At 35.0% G+C, this 16,242-nt stretch overlaps 3 protein-coding genes across 6 annotated transcripts; all 3 read right to left on the bottom strand.

The window, feature by feature from the left end:
* Window positions 1-716: 716 nt before the first annotated feature.
* LOC132629402 (feruloyl CoA ortho-hydroxylase F6H1-3-like) lies at window positions 717-2,962 on the bottom strand. Its single transcript, XM_060345063.1, has 2 exons — window positions 2,077-2,962; window positions 717-1,444 (listed from the first exon to the last, which is right to left on the bottom strand). Exons 1-2 carry the CDS (start codon window positions 2,586-2,588, stop codon window positions 871-873), a joined length of 1,086 nt encoding a protein of 361 aa, XP_060201046.1. The 5' UTR covers window positions 2,589-2,962; the 3' UTR covers window positions 717-870.
* A 2,015-nt stretch (window positions 2,963-4,977) lies between these two features.
* On the bottom strand, window positions 4,978-12,829 carry LOC132626347 (vesicle transport protein GOT1-like). 4 transcript variants are annotated; one of them, XM_060341184.1, is made up of 7 exons: window positions 12,569-12,829; window positions 12,287-12,368; window positions 10,576-10,667; window positions 10,377-10,457; window positions 10,180-10,277; window positions 10,019-10,100; window positions 4,978-5,314 (listed from the first exon to the last, which is right to left on the bottom strand). In XM_060341184.1, the coding sequence occupies exons 2-7, from the start codon at window positions 12,315-12,317 to the stop codon at window positions 5,276-5,278; spliced, it is 423 nt and encodes a 140-aa protein (XP_060197167.1). In that variant the 5' UTR covers window positions 12,318-12,368; window positions 12,569-12,829; the 3' UTR covers window positions 4,978-5,275. The 4 variants fall into 4 exon arrangements, with proteins under 4 accessions (XP_060197167.1, XP_060197168.1, XP_060197166.1 ...); XM_060341185.1 differs by having other exon boundaries at window positions 12,287-12,360; XM_060341183.1 differs by having other exon boundaries at window positions 12,287-12,374; window positions 12,569-12,827.
* Window positions 12,830-13,950: 1,121 nt separating this feature from the next.
* On the bottom strand, window positions 13,951-14,781 carry LOC132628454 (uncharacterized mitochondrial protein AtMg00810-like). The gene is made up of 2 exons (XM_060344236.1): window positions 14,701-14,781; window positions 13,951-14,643 (listed from the first exon to the last, which is right to left on the bottom strand). Exons 1-2 carry the CDS (start codon window positions 14,779-14,781, stop codon window positions 13,951-13,953), a joined length of 774 nt encoding a protein of 257 aa, XP_060200219.1.
* Between the last annotated feature and the right edge of the window lie 1,461 nt (window positions 14,782-16,242).

The following is a 16,242-nucleotide window of genomic DNA, read 5'->3' as shown; positions in this document are numbered from 1 at the left end:
AATAAGGAGATGTTATGCTACTAAATAAGGTATAGTCAATAGATAAGACATTGGCAATTCAAAGATTGAGCAGTATAGCACATGCATATGCATCAAGATTCAAGAGAGAGGCAGGTAAATGTATTAAATGAGAAATAAATGACAAGAAAAAGGAAAGAAATGTTATACAGGCGATACCCATTAGTTGGAATTAAGTTTTAGTCATGTTAGTAAATTTACTCTTGATCCATTGCTTTCTTGGAGTCTTTTAGTCTTGCTAGATATTTATATGCCGATAGAAATATAGAGAACCTCTTGTGTTCTCTATATTTCTACTTCCGTGTTTTGTTTTGTATTATATAATATTGGATTAAAATGTGAGTTCAATAGAGTTATATGAGTAATGAAGATTCATATAGTTGACGCCAACTTACTTTTTTTGATTGAGGCATAGTTATTGTAAAAGGGAGAAAAGAAGGGCCAAAATATGGAAAGTTTGCACCTTTTGAACATGTTATATCAACTTGCACAGAGGGAGAAAAATTCTGCACATGAAAAAGTTATAAGCAAGCAATAAATTGAACTGGCTAAAACAAATTGGTTAACTTACTAAGAAGAAGCAAACTGAAGTTGAAAAATCACAAATGTCACAAGATTCACGTCATTTTTAATAGTCAATCAAACACTGTCATATAAAAGATATACTGAGTAGAGAAGATCTTTTCTCTTTCGTGAAAACTAAATTTATTATATCACTTCAAAGTAGGACACTTATTCATGGGAGTGATCAATATTACATGTCTGGCATCTTCTTTCCCTTATTTTTCTTCCACACTTCTGGGAATAAAGGACAAACATAAGAGAAATGGTCTCACTTGATGAAATGAAGTATCATATCTTTGCAAAATCAACTGTGTCCTTCCCATCATGAGCTTTCCCGAAGAAATGCTTGACATAGTCTGAGTAAAGAACTTTCTTATACATTGCCTTCTCACCACTTTCTAACACTTCTTGTATGGGACCAATAACATCATTAGGCTTAGGGTTCACAAATATTGGCACTGAAACTCTATTATTGCTTCCATTAGCAATAACACGATGCTCGATGCTCTTGTATCGACCATTGCTTAGGATTTGAAGTGCATCGCCGATGTTAATAACAAGTGCTCCACTAATTGGTGGGACGGGAAGCCAAGTGTCACAGCCTAGTTTTCTCACGTATAGTCCTCCAATATTGTCTTGAAGCAAGATGGTTAATGTCGAGACATCAGAGTGACGTCCTACCCCGACAGTAAGTTCGGGCTTGGGACATTTAGGATAGTAGTTAAGGTTGATTCTCTTGGAACCCATTAGAAGTGATTCTCTATCTTCATCAACCACCTTAACATTTAGTCCTTTCATTAGTGATTCCATAAGTCTTTTGATCACAAGCTCAGTCTTTCTCATGAATTGAAGTGCTTCATCCCTGAGACGAGACAACAATTAGATTATCTTTCTTTTGAATACAAAAAAAAAAAAAAAAAAAAAAAACTTATGATGACACATAACATAATTAAATGTTCAATACTATTCCCTCTGTTTCAATTTATGTGGCTTGTTTTGGAATAAGAGGATCAAACTAGTTAATGTTTGGTTTGAGTTCGGACTCAAAATCTAAAAACTTTGTGAAATAAAATTTACATATGTATAAACTACATAGAAAGTACTATGTACATATAAGTCACAGTTAAATATTTAGAACGTATTTGAAAAATCATGATCAAAGGAAATATCTTTTGACGATCTCCAAATAGTAACCAAGACACAAAAATTGAAATAGAGGGAGTATTTTCTATTTAGCTTACAACTTTTAAGTGAGATAGTCATACAATTGAGCAAGTTATTAGAGCACACAAAGATATTCTGGTTCAAATCTCACTACCATCCAAAAAGTGAATATTTTTTAAATCTTTGGCCCGTGAAAAAGAACCAGACCCATATGTGAGGGGCGTGATGTCAAAATATGTTTAAGGATAAAAAGTGTGTTTTTCTAACAGTTTAAACTTTCAGATGACATGATCATACAATTCATCTAACTTAGAAAAATGAGAATTGAACCTGCAAGCAGAAGGCCAAAGTGCAGCTGCCTCTTCATCAGAAACATAGAAGAGGCTTAGGTAATCTTTCCACTCTAAAGCCTTTTCAGCTTGAGGAGTAAAGCTTGTCCCAAGACGAACATTATTTGTTCTAGAATGCTCTTTTGAGTACTTCCTCTTTTCTTCAGCAGTCAAACCAAAGAACTTATGTGTAGCATCCTTAATATCCTCAAATACTTCCATTGGAATTCCATGATTCACAATTTGGAAAAATCCCCATTTCTCTGCTGCATTACATATCATTTTTCCCACCTTTGGATCATTCCAATTTGATAGATCAATGACTGGTATAGATTGTTCTTCAGCCACTACCTTGCTCGTATCTATTCGTTCTTCGACAGGTTGAATGTATTGTTTAGGCAGTGTTTGAATTCCCATGTCTGCAAGACCTTTCACCCCATGACCTTCATTTACAACAAAATGTTTGACATCCCATGTGTTGGAATTAGAGATTGTTGATAGTGATGGAGCCATATAGATTTTGCTTATAATTAACTTCAGTTATTGAGCTTAGTATTTCGAAAGAGAGTTAGAAAATTGATGGCTAAATTCATGTGCTATGGAAGGCTATATATATGGTCTCTTTTAAGTATTCAAGATTGCAACTAGTACTCTTTTTTAGCCTACTTCCTACTTTGGTTGCAAAACTCATGCTTTCGTTTTATGATAATGTTCAAGTAGCGTTGATTAATCAATTTGCAATACTTGGTTATTAGTTAGTACTGCAGCCAAGTAATTTCTTTTTTACTATTTTGACTAGTGTCCGGTAAGGGGATGATTTTTTCCCAAAGCCGATCTCCTTTATCGAGCGGCTCACTCTGTATAACATTGATGGTGAGAGCTGGCAGTCTAAAATAACCCTCACTTCCTATTCATTTTTGGGTCGGGACCGCAGGAAGTGTTTTTTCAAGAGGTGATTTCCAAAATCAATCAATCCAAAAAAAACCGTAGCCCAGGTGACTCACAGCCTCCCTCTCGACCAAATAAATGAAACAAGAAGAATCAAATCAATATGCTTTACGATTCATTCAGGGAACGATGAAGCCAAATTCAATGAAAAATATATTTACACAATAGGGTCATTTATAAGATGTATTTACACATTATAACGACAGCTAACTTGCAATAGTGTATTAAATTACACTAATAATATTAAAAATATTTACACGATGAATATATATAACTTAAAACTGCGCTTTGATATTCATGTTTTGCTCGGACAGGATAGGAGTTGCTGACGTCATGAATTTTTAAATTATTAACAAAACAAAAGGTGGAGCAAAGACTTAGGCATGTTTTGCTCAAGTTTTAGTACTGGGGGTTGGTAGAGAGAGGTTGTAGAAATTTTTATAATGTTTAATGAGCCAAGTACACTCTCAAGGAATGATCCTAATATAATGACAACTAGTGGAATTAATCAGAAATTGAATTATTTGATTATTGCTTTTATTTTCTTCTGTTTCTATCATTTTCTTGGTTTTGTTTCATCTTTGTAAATTCATTTATGGCCTAATAGGTATTAACAACACTCAAAAATCTCCATAGCTAGTGCGTGGTTAGCACCATTCTAGTAGGTGACAGTTGCTATTTATGGAGTTCATTTTTATCTTTTTCCTTTTAAAGACTTCGGACCGTCAAAGTACCGTGGTAACACAGCTCTAAGTAATTGATCTAATTTAACACACATTCACCAATATTGATTTCAAAGTACATCAATTTGGACGTAAAAAATTATTTTTGCGTACATTATGTTGCAACAACAATCCAATACAGACCGAAAATATTTTTTCTACCGGTCAAGTAAAGTATGTGAGTGCTACAAACACTCACACATCACATCGAATCACTTTTTATTGAGTTAAGGGTTAAAAACACACATCAAGTATCACTTTTTTTTTTTTTAGTTTTGCCACCTGAGGTATTAAGTGTGAGAGTTTCCTATCTAAACTATCACCAACTAGTTGACAAAACACACATTAACTATCGGTTATTCACTTTTTCAGCCTGATAGTTAAGGTAGGTAACTCTCACATCTGATAGTTCAGGTAGAAAAATAAAAAAATAAAAAGTGATACTTGAGGTGTATTTTTAACCATCATCTCCTTTTATATTAAGAAAAGGGATCTTTGACATGTTTAATTTTGGATAGTAAGTGTCTTGCTTCATTGTCGCTCAAGCTTAGCAGTTATTATATTTTAACTCGCACGAGTGATCATATCTCAATGTGTTTCCTATCTATTTTTATATAAATAAGAAATTGACAATAAGTAGGGATCATACCCTATTAATATGCACCTCCGGGCGGGAAGCAAGCAGCAAAGTTCTTCCCTCAGAACCGGCTACAATAAGCTTACAACTCCAACCAATTAGTGGACTTGACTAAAGTCACCTAAAAAGATTTGATTAGAGTTTTATAACTCATGGAAATGTCTTAGCTTAAAAAATTGGGGCATATTAGTTGAGTGTCAACACAGGTTTCGCCACAAACCATCTTAAAAACTACTATCAGAATGTGTCTATCATCGCAATTTTATCATATGTCCTTGAAGGGATATAATTTGTTAATACATAAAAATTAGAAAAATAATTCAATCAACGTATGTGGATGCATATTATATGATTTTTACTTTTCCTTTTTCTAATAAATGGGTATTGCCAGTTAGATAAATAGACCCCGAAACACGATCACGACTTAGGAGGGTAGATTATGACCTAATAAACATTTGCTTTACCAACCTATTGAAGCCAACAGAAAGAACAAAAAACTAACTAGAACAAAACGTACATGGAAAAAGGTTTAAAAGAACCGTCCATTATAGTCAGAAAACACATTCCACAAATCAATGAATTAGAAAAGATAAAATTCAGAAAAGTTTTAGTCCATGATAGGACAACTCAACAAAACAAAATTTATTTTACTTGTTCTAAACCTAAGAAATAGTTAAACAAAATTCACGCAAGCTGCCCAGACACTACGATTATAAAAAATTAAAAAAGGATATAGTAAAAAATGTTCACTAGACGCCAGCAAGGCTGAATCATAAACTGCAAACAAGCTATACTGTCAACACCCTTCAAGACGACAATCTTGAGAACAGGGTACTTTACAAACGTATAAGTGAGGTTAAATGCTGTAGGTTCATCGGCCCATTCAAATAAGATCATACCGGGACTCGTTTTCCACGGTAGCTGTCAAAGAACTGCAGGGAAGAGCAAACAATCTCAGACAAAATAAACTGAACAAAAGTCGCATTGTGCAATTTACAGCAAATGTACAAGGACTAGAAAATCAGAAGATTACTTCAAAACATTGATAAGCCCATAATATGACTTTGCAGTATAGCATCTCACATCTTATCCAACTTTATATCAGTTATCTAATAACCACACAGAAATGTTTGATTTATTTTACTAAAAATAGAGAAGTCCCAGATAAGATGATAGTGATGAATGAAGAGTGAAACACTCATATATTCCATGGTCAGGAAAAAACAAAGAAATCAAGCAAAGTCTTGGCAAACTCTACTTTCTGAAACAGCTTTTGTGCTCATATCTAATTAGGGTTAGGGACGGAATCAAGTCTCATAAACAAGACCGATCGTTTCCAAATCTCACTGAGTGACACTGCCTGAAATAAGTTAGTTAAATTCATTACTAGTCCTGTTGCTTAATAATTGGTCTGGTCTGTAACATTAAGTCCATCTCAACTGTGGAAAATAACATCTTAAGTTGGTACCATCAGCAGTCACTGGCTTGAAACACATGTGCAGGAAACGACATTTGGGAGACGAACAAATTTTACTATCAACAAGGAGAAAGGAATGTGGTTTCTGACACACTAATCCATACCACCACGTGATCTCACAGAAGCCTAACCAGCCAGGTGCTGATCCCCATCTCAGTGTTCTCTCCTCCCCATGCACTGCCACCTCCATCTAACGAACCAAATTCTGCAGTATAGCAGCACCTCATAGCGTTTTCTTTTTCTCCCCTCAGCTAGGTATCTTCTTTACACCAGTCGCAACCCTCCACCTAAGTGGCTTGCTCTGCTTTGGGTAACTGTAACCAATCCTTCCTGTCCCAGCAAACCGTTCTTCCCCAACTCCTTATTGCAGAGGTAAGACACATACAGGTTGGATCTAAGAGATAGGGATTACGGCTAACACTATCTTTGATATTCTGGGGAACACAATACGAGGGAGGGGAAATGGCAATATAAAGAGGGGGAAGTAGGATTCGGGAATGAGGATGTGCAACAGGGTGATGGGAAGGTAGTTACTGGAAGGAGAGGAATAGGGCAACTTGGAAAAGACTGGAACACAATGAGTGGAAATGGCGGCAAAGCAAGCGAAGGACTAAGTGGATGGTCAGTCCTTGGTGAGGAAACAATACCAATAAGAGGGTGCCTGTCCACAACATTCCCTTGTGTTTAAGGATTGAATTAAAATCATCCCTATCATTTAACCTAGAGCACTAATAGTCCTCTAAGTATGCAAAATCAGTGCCCTTTTAGTTCACACTAACGGATTCTGTCAAAAACTAACAGAACTTGATAACAGACCCATCCAACTTAACCCACCTAACTCAACCCACCCAATCCAAATAACCACCTCATCTACTTCCCTAATTAAAACAAGTGAATTAGCCTTATTAGTTGCAAAACTAAAGCGGCATTGCAGCTGAAGCCTTATTAGAACATTTCAGTTTTAAGCGGGATGTCAATAACAAGCAACAATATGTTTTGTGGATATTCTACATTCCTTCTGAGAAATCACACAAAGATGACCACATTGTCCTTATCATAGTTCAATTTATCACATGCGCATTTTTTTCCTTCTTTACTTCTTGATTTTGTTTTGTTTAGATCGACCGATCTGTCCTCATCATAACATGCAGGCTTTGAATTTAAATGCCACGGATTAGCATGGCAATGAAACAACATAAATTACTATATTTTACGTACGTATCTATTCAATAATATAAGTTGGTCAACGGATAAGTTAATGATCCCGCTCAAATTCGAAACTTTCAAACGCTAGTTATAAGCAAAATCTCTGAAGAGAACTTGGATTTGAAAAATCATAGTTTGGATTCTATCATGAATATATATTTCAAGAACTACAACGATGACGAGCTCAGCAAATTAGCCTTCATTTATGAGGTCTACTTCATCATCCCCACAAACCCCATCCTTGATAAAAGAAAAAGAAAAAAGAGACGGAGAGAAAGCCTACATGATCCTAGTGGGAAGTTCTTGCCATCTGGGCTTGCTGTTTAATAGGACTTTAGAGATGTTAACACTAGCTGCTGGTAGGATTTACAATTGGACAAATTTGTTACCATCAAAATAGTTTAATTATATCCCTCGTTATACTTTCGGTCCAAATATGCCCCTCCCATGATACTTTCGGTTCAAATATAACCCTCCCCAGAGGCGAATCCAGGATTTCAAGAGGATGGGTTCACAATTGATTATAAGATAAGATATAAAACTTTATAGTGATATAAACTTGGGGAGCAAAAGATAATTAATTTTTTTTTTTTATGAAGTAAGTTGTTTTATAATCATAACGGCATATAGTTATTTGCATAGGACTTGGGTAATTAGAACTAAATTAAAAAAAAAAGTAATTAGATGTTTTTTTTTTTTTTTTTTTTGGCTCATGAACCAACTTGGGATGGATGATCCTTTAAAGGAGACAACTTAGATGATATAAACCATACGGATCATATCAATGTTTTAGTCATAAGATAGGAATGAAATATGAAAATGACTCAAGAGAGTGCTAGGTGATAAGCAGACGCCTAACAAAGTGAAAGGCAAGTCTACAGAGTTATCAAGAGACCAACAACGTTATATGGAATTGATTGTTTGTCGTAAATATCTACGAAATAAGGGTCATAAAAATGAGACTGTAAAGAAATAAGTCTGGTCAACATGATTAAACAAAATTAGAATGGATCAAATTCAACAAGAGTGCAAGTGATGCAACAAAAGAACATCGCCAGAGATGGTTTGACCATGTCTGATGTAGACCTCCACATGCACCAAACATTAGGCGTGACACAGATTGGACAGGCTAAAAATGGTCAAAGTAACTCTAAAATCATAGAGAAAGAAGATGTCCACAATGACCTAAAATATTTCGGAATCAATGTGGACTTATTAAGAAAAAATAAAAAGCATAAGATCAATATGCCTCATAACAACTAGTTGGCTGTTCCAAGAGTTCCTAGTAGGATGAAACAGATATGGAAGACTATCCCCCTCTGCATCTTCTAGACAATCCAGCTTACAAGGAACAAGCCCTTGATTTGAACGGCATAGAGATCACATTTCTAGATTTAAAAACAAGTGTCTACATAACCTGTACTTCTGGTGTAATAGCAATATGTTAGTTAATATAGACAGTGCACAGATTTTCTAGAGTTGTTAGCTAGAAAAAGAGTAGCAGATTGTCCGGTCAGGCTCTGTTTCGTTTCCTGTATCCTTCTGTACCTTCTTGGTACTGTTTCAATAATACTTTAACTTAATAATAATAATAATAATAATAAAATAACAACTAGTTGCAATTAAGGCTGACGATTTCTTGTTTCACTAGACCTGGTTTTTGCTAGGGGTCTTTAGTCTGGCGATAGACTCATATATCAGTATAGGGATTAGTGCGAGAATAAAAGAAACTCTTAGTCTTAGAAAGCACTATATTTTTCTTAAAAGACACTTTTTTTTTTTGGACACTGACACACAATCTACTGTTGGAATGAAATGGATATAGAAGATGTAAATAACGAATCCCAACTAATTTTGGATTGAGGCGTAGTTGATTAGTTGTTTTAATTAACTGTTGTAGCTAAGTCCATGGTTCATAAATCATAATTCTGCCAGTGTCATACACTAAAAGTTTGGCCCATTAACTAATATATTCCTATCACAGCAATTCATGAAGCATTTTAATCCAACATCTTACAAGCTTTAACTTTAAATAGCCATCTTTCATGTATATCATACCCTATAGTAATCCACTTGAATTAGAGGCAAAGATCGTTATAGAACAGGGAAACTTAATGGTGGTCAACTAAGGAAAAGAAGAACCTAGCGATTCCTTCTTTTAAAATGGACGACTGAAAAGGAAACAAAAACAATTAAAGGTGCAAAGTTTTTGAACCACAGTAGCCAATTTGATAAAAGGACAATAAACTACTTCTATGTTACAAGGATGATCAAGGAGAAGATGGAGAGGGAAGTAGTGCAACTGCATAATTTTAAAGTACTAGAAGTGATTGGGGTGCATAAACAAATTACAAGGTCATCACGTAAGAATATCAATTGTTTGTAAAGTTTAGTTAGAAGACATTCCTCCTATACATTTTTATTGATCAAGTGATCAAACAAGGAGTAAATAACAGTTAACTTATCTGTCTCCTGTAAAATTTGTGGGGACTATAGAGAGCAAAAGATTGTGAAATGCTGGAACAATGATAAATAGGGTGTGCAAATACAGCTAGTACGGTTAACAGCAGTTGCTGAATTTTCCATGTGTAATTCAAGGATGATTGGGCAAGGCACCTACTAGTTTGTGTTTGGAAGTACCAAGTTTGTGTAATGTTGATTCATACTGCAGTTGATCTCACCAACATAAAGGTATATTCCACCAAAGCCCCATTCAAACAATCATAAAAACCAAGATAAAAATAAAAGCAAAACAAAACCAAAGCTAAGCAAAATATTAAAAAAAAAAAAAAAAAAAAAAAAAATCGCTAGTCCAAGTACCATCTTAGACTTTAGACAAACGGCTTTCAGCAGAACCTATTTAACAAATTCCTCCGACCACAAAAAAAAAAAAAAAAAAAAAAACACAAAGATAGTAATGCAATGAGATGTATGGTCATAAAAGCAGACATACCGATCTGATAAAGGGCTGCTGGAAGATCCAACCCAGAATAGGTATCTTTTGCATGAATACTGAGAGTGTTGGCCAGAAACCACTGTATAAAACAATTCATCAGCAACAGAAGTAATAATAAAGGAAAGTATAACATTCAAGAAAACATGAATCCAATATACCTAAAGAGTACAATGAATCCATAAGCCTCGAGAATCATCCCTATCATAGGCCAACCAATGACAACAAAGAAAAATCCAGCACCAAATGCAGCTGTTCCCTAAGGAACAAGGATAGGGATAAAGAATAAGCAAGATTAGTAATAGAAACACAAAAGATATATCAGCAAAATATCTATCTAGACAGAGAACAAGTAAACCTTATAGTTGCTGCGTTTCATAAAAAATTGCAACGATGACTTCAGACCAATGGTTAGTCCCACCCCTGAGAAGAAGAGGATCTGATTCAGTAGAATAACAGAGCGTCAACTGGGAGGATAAGCACAAAGCAAAGAAAAGTTGATGACAAAAAGGAAAAATTGAGAGATAAGGCGATCGTGGCAGTGTAATTGTACTTACATTTCCCATTGCAATTAGTCCCTTATCGAAGAAGAAAATAATCCCCAAGAATGAGAAAAATACTCCGAATCCGGTCAATCCTAGCCCAATCTCTGTTTCAACAAGCAGCCCAAGCTTAGTAGACATAACAACTTAATAGAAACATAATATGCTTCCTTCTTTATGTTTACCTTCTTTCAAAGTTTCGATTTTCATTAAGTAGAAGAATCATCATACTCCCTCTATCCCAGTTAATAGAACACTTTATTTACACTTTGGGATGTCCACAAGTTAAACAACATTCTACAAATAATATTAAATATGCAACTCTCACAAGTTCCCGCAATTCAAAATAATTTAACTCATCAATTTTTAAGTTTTGATCTCCCGCTTTCTCTCTCAAACTAACTCGTTGACTATTAATTTGATTTTTTCTTTCATTTCAAATTATAAAATATAAAAGTTAACAACTATCTTAAACTTTGTATACAGTCAAATACACAAAGTGTTTGCTAAAAGACACGGTAAAATTGCTAATGTCGCATTACTAAAATAGGAACTCGGCAGAATTAATCACTCTAATTAAGAAAAACTTTTACCTAAAAACCTAGGATGCCAGTACCAGAGGGAAAAAAAATCAATGTAGAGACTCCACCAAACTATACATACAATTTAAATTGTTCTGCACCCTCAAGCTAAGATAGTATGATCAAGATTCCCTATATTACATTAAAACATCAGATACAAAATATCCATAATCCCCATAACCATTTCAAACACAGGCTATATCATAGCATCTACTTGGTGATAGTTCCCAAGGAGATGCCAATATAAATTACAAAAACCATCAAACTTCATGAATACACATTCTTGCATTCAACATTCCGATGTTAGTCAGTAATACTCCCTTTGATTCAATTTGTTTGTCTTATTTTCCTTTTTAGTCCGTTTCAAAAAGAATAGTTGTTTCCTTTTTATGACAACTCTTTAATTCCAACTTTCCACATGGCGCGTTTAAGACCATAAGATTAAAAGGCATTTTGGTACATTCAACATACATTTAATCTAAGACCACAAGATTCAAAAGTCTTCTTTACTTTCTTAAACTCTATGCCGACAATACTTAAATCTTGCAATTTTGGTACATTCAACATATACACGTGTTCCCAAAATACTTGTTTCGAATTTGATCATTTAAATCTTGCAATTTTGCATTAAAACTCTTGTCACCAAGTCACACTTGTCTTGGGTAAGTTATTCTTTGCATAAGTCTTGTTGGATGATTGGATCTCCACCAACCTTTAGTATTACATGTCATTAGGATAAATAGATTCAGCTTGCCAAAATCTTGAACCTTACCATAGTATCCAAAATATTGATGAAAATATATCTCTAATTAACTTTATCTCCTCTAAATTCTTCAATCATGAAATAATTAACTGTAGATTGCGATATTTTTCTTTTAAAATTGAACCTATCCACTCTGGAACACCCAAGTCTTGTTATCTTAAGTTCGATGTATATTAGTGATCATAAGCCAATTTTCACATAATTAGCAAAATTGAAGAGCAGAAAGGATTTAACGGTAGTGGACTTTCAACTGATTATGTTTTTATTCCGACGTTAGTCAGTAATCTAGTCTTCAAAGCATATGAAATACTACAATAGGAAATATCCAGCAGAAAAACAAAGCTAGTATTGTTCACAAGCGACAACTAGTTTATCGACTTACTTTTGCGATCATTCATTTCGAAGGAAACCATTGTCGCCTAATAATCCACACAAATCCAAATCCAATTTCGACACCTGCAACACTGAATCTATCAATTAAAAAAAAAAAGTTAAAAAAATCAGACTGTACGAATCCAACGGAGTAACTTAAAAAATGAGAAGAAAAGAGCTCGATTAACTCCAAGTTCCAAAATTCAATATCAAACAAGTCGGTTAGATCCGGAAATTCAAATCCATTGAACAAAATGAAGAAAAGAAGGATATAACAGGAGAGAGAAAGAACCTAGAGGAAATGGAGAGATAAATTGAAGCTGATACTCTCTGTATCGAAGTGAAAATTCAGATTGATTGTCTGTAAGGGAATGCAAATTAGCGTGATGATGAAATGTAATCAACTGCCAATTCTGAATCTCATCTAACCAAATCACTAGTTATAACATATAAACCCGTTTTTCAAAAGGGTCGTTGGCACTTTTGCCCCTATTTTGGGCTGGTCTTTAATCTTTTTCCCATGTAAGAAATATTGTTTCCGTCCCAATTTAATCTTTACTTTTCCTTTTGTGGACTGTCGTCTCATAAAGAGTGCACACGAGTTGAACGACTTCACGTCTTTAATTTAATTTAGGGAAAGGGTCAAATTTGTCCCTCTACTACGTGAAAAGGGTCAAACTTATCCTCCGTTATACTATTGGTTCAAAAATACCCCCAACATTATTTAAATGATTCAAACATACGCAGACACTTGGTGCGGTGGAGACCACGTGGCATGCCATGTCACCCACCCAACCCACTTTACCCCATCCCCTTCCCTTCTTCTTTCACCACTAGCATCTTTTCCCCTCAACTACCATTGCTACCATGACCACCAACATTTCCACCGATCACCACCTCCACCTGCCTTCCAACTCTATAGGCATTATAGCCATGAGAAGACATTGAGACACATTTATGATAGCTAAGTATACATGTTAATATTTGAAGCTAAGAATGAATATTAAGATCAAGAACATATACTAATCTTCCATATAGAGATTATGGAGATCATAAGAAAGAAGAAGAGAGATCAGAGAAAGAGGAGAGACAAGAGATACTGAGAGAGAAAGAAATATCAACTTTATTCATCAAGCTAAATCTTCTACATACACATATACATCATATATATATAGGTTGTATATAGCTGGTATACATAACTGTTTTCCTGAAGTTAGTTATAACTAACTGAGTTGTAAACTGCTCCTCGACTAAACTGAGTTTATTTCTTTATTCTACACTCCCCCTCAAGCTAGGTGGGGTGAAATATATCAAGTACACCTAGCTTGGACTTTAGATATTCATGTTGCACCTTTGATAGTCCCTTAGTCAGTATATCAGCTGGTTGATCTGTTGTAGAAATGTATTGTGTAGCTACTAGTCCTTGATGTATCTTCTCTCTTATAAAATGACAGTCCATCTGAGTATGTTTGGTTCGTTCATAGTAGACAGGATTTGCTGCTATTTGTAATGCAGCCTTACTATCACTGTAAATGAATATTGGTTGTATAATTTTTGTATCTAGTTCCTTTACAACCCCAATAACCAGGTTAACCTCAATAACTAGGTTAACTCAGCTCCAATTGTTGGCATACTCCTATATTTAGATTCAGCAGAGCTTCTTGACACGACTGTCTACTTTTTTGATTTCCAAGATACAAGAGAGTCTCCAAATTTTATCATGAATCCTGTAACAAATCTTCTGGTAATGGGGCATGAAGCCCAATCTGCATCACAAAATTCGGTTATTTCATTTCTAAACTTGCTAGATAGGAGCAATCCTTGCCCAGGTTGCTTCTTAATATATCTCATAATTCTCAGTGCTACATCCATATGAGATTTCTTTGGATCTTGTAGAAATTGACTCAAGGTTTGAACTGCAAAAGAGATATCTGGTCTTGTTACTGTTAGATACAAAAGCTTCCGTATAAGCCTGTGATAACCACTTTGATCAGTAAGAGGATCCTCCTCTATGTAGACTTTATCTTTGATAGTTTCATCATATTGTCTAGATGTTAACTTGACATTGATATCAATTGGTGTATTTGCTGGTTTTGACGCTGCTAGTCCAGCCTCAGAAGTAAGTTCTAAAGCATATTTCCTTTTATGCATAGTGATTCCTTTACTTGACCTTGCAAATTCAATTCCAAGGAAATACTTTAGTTCACCCAAGTCTTTCATCTTAAAGGCATTTTGTAAGGCCGTTTTGGTTTCTAGAATCTGTTCCAAACTGTCTCCTGCAATTAGCATATCATCCACATAAACAAGTATGATCACAGTGCCTTGTTTTGAGTGTTTGGTAAAGAGTGAATGATCATGTTGACTTTGCTTGAATTGAAACCTGAGAAGTGCTTCAAATAGCTTAGTGTTCTATTGCCTAAGTACCTGTTTTAATCCATACAAGGATTTCACCAGTCTGTCTACTAAATTCTCCCCCTGACTGTGAAATCCTTGTGGCAGATCCATGTAGATTTCATCATGTAAATCTCCTTGTAAGAAAGCAATGTACACATACATTTGATGAATGTGCCACTCCTTAGCAGCAGCTAGTGAAAGCACATTCTTGAAAATCAATTCCTTCTTTTTGACTGTATCCTTTTGCTACTAGTCTTGCCTTATATCTTTCCACCTCACCATTTGCCTTATACTTGATCTTGTACACCCACTTGCACCCTATAGGAATCTTTCCTTTTGGTAATGGCACCACCTGCTATGTATTGTTGTTTTCCAATACAGTTATCTCCTCCTTCATTGCTTGAATCCACATGGGATCTTTTGTTGCTTCATTTTAGCTAGTAGGCTCAGTTGTAGTAGATAGAGTAGCTATGTAGGATTGGTACTTGTTTGAAAGCTTATTATAATTGATATATATGTCAATACTACAAGGAATATCTTTGTTGATGCTGAGGGACACAGTCTCTCATCCAAATAGGAGCATATTTTGTTCTTGTAGATTGTCTAGTTTGAGTTGGTGGAGCATTTTGAGCTTGTCCTGGATGATTAGCACCCTCTTGTTTGTTCTAAGGATCAATAGGCTAATCTTCATGATCAAGTTCCTCCTCTAAGTGTGGTGCATCTTGATTCAACATGTCTGAATTGCTATGTTGAGTAGGTTGTGTATCAGCTTGAGTATGATCAGGCAATTTTGTGTGTGTCACTGCTTGTGGAATTGAGTTGAAATGAATGACTGCAGAATCATGCCATGGTTCTGCACTGTTTGGTCCTGGTGTGGTGTCCATAAACATTGGTAGTTGGTTGTTAGTTTGATTGGAGAAACGGAATACTTCTTCTCTGAAGATTACATCCTTGTTGACAAAGAAAGATAAATGAGTCAAATCATACAGTATATATCCCTTTTGTACTTCTGAATACCCCATCAGTACAACAAGTTTTGATCTTGATAGCATTTTGTCCTTTTGAGTTAAGTCCTTAGCAAAACATAAGCATCCAACCACTCTTAGGTGACTTATAGATAGTTTTCTATTATAGAACTGCTCATAAGGTGATTTGTTCTGTAGCACAGTGGCAAGCAACCTATTTATCCGATAAACTGCTGCTAGGACACAATGTCCCCAAAATTTTATAAGAATGTGACCTTGTAGTCTAATAGCTCTAGTCAGCTCAAGTATATGTCTATGCTTTCTTTCAGCCACACCATTTTGTTAAGATGTGTATGCACAGGTTTTCTGATGTATTATTCCCAACTATTTGAACATGCTATCACAGATATTGTTTATGAATTATGTACCATTAGCTGTTCTTATTGTTTTGACTGTCTTATTAAACTGATTTCTAGTGTATGCAAAGTAGAATTGTAAAGAAACACACACATCAGATTTTCATTTAAGAAGAAATATCCATGTCATTCTTGAGAAATCATATACTATAGTAAGGAAATATCTATTTCCATCAAAAGTAGGGGTTTTG

The sequence above is a fragment of the Lycium barbarum genome, chromosome 2, assembly GCF_019175385.1.
Source record: "Lycium barbarum isolate Lr01 chromosome 2, ASM1917538v2, whole genome shotgun sequence".
Taxonomy (NCBI): Eukaryota; Viridiplantae; Streptophyta; class Magnoliopsida; order Solanales; family Solanaceae; genus Lycium; species Lycium barbarum.
Note: the sequence above shows the minus strand (reverse complement) of the source record. Positions and strands in the feature narration are given on the sequence as shown.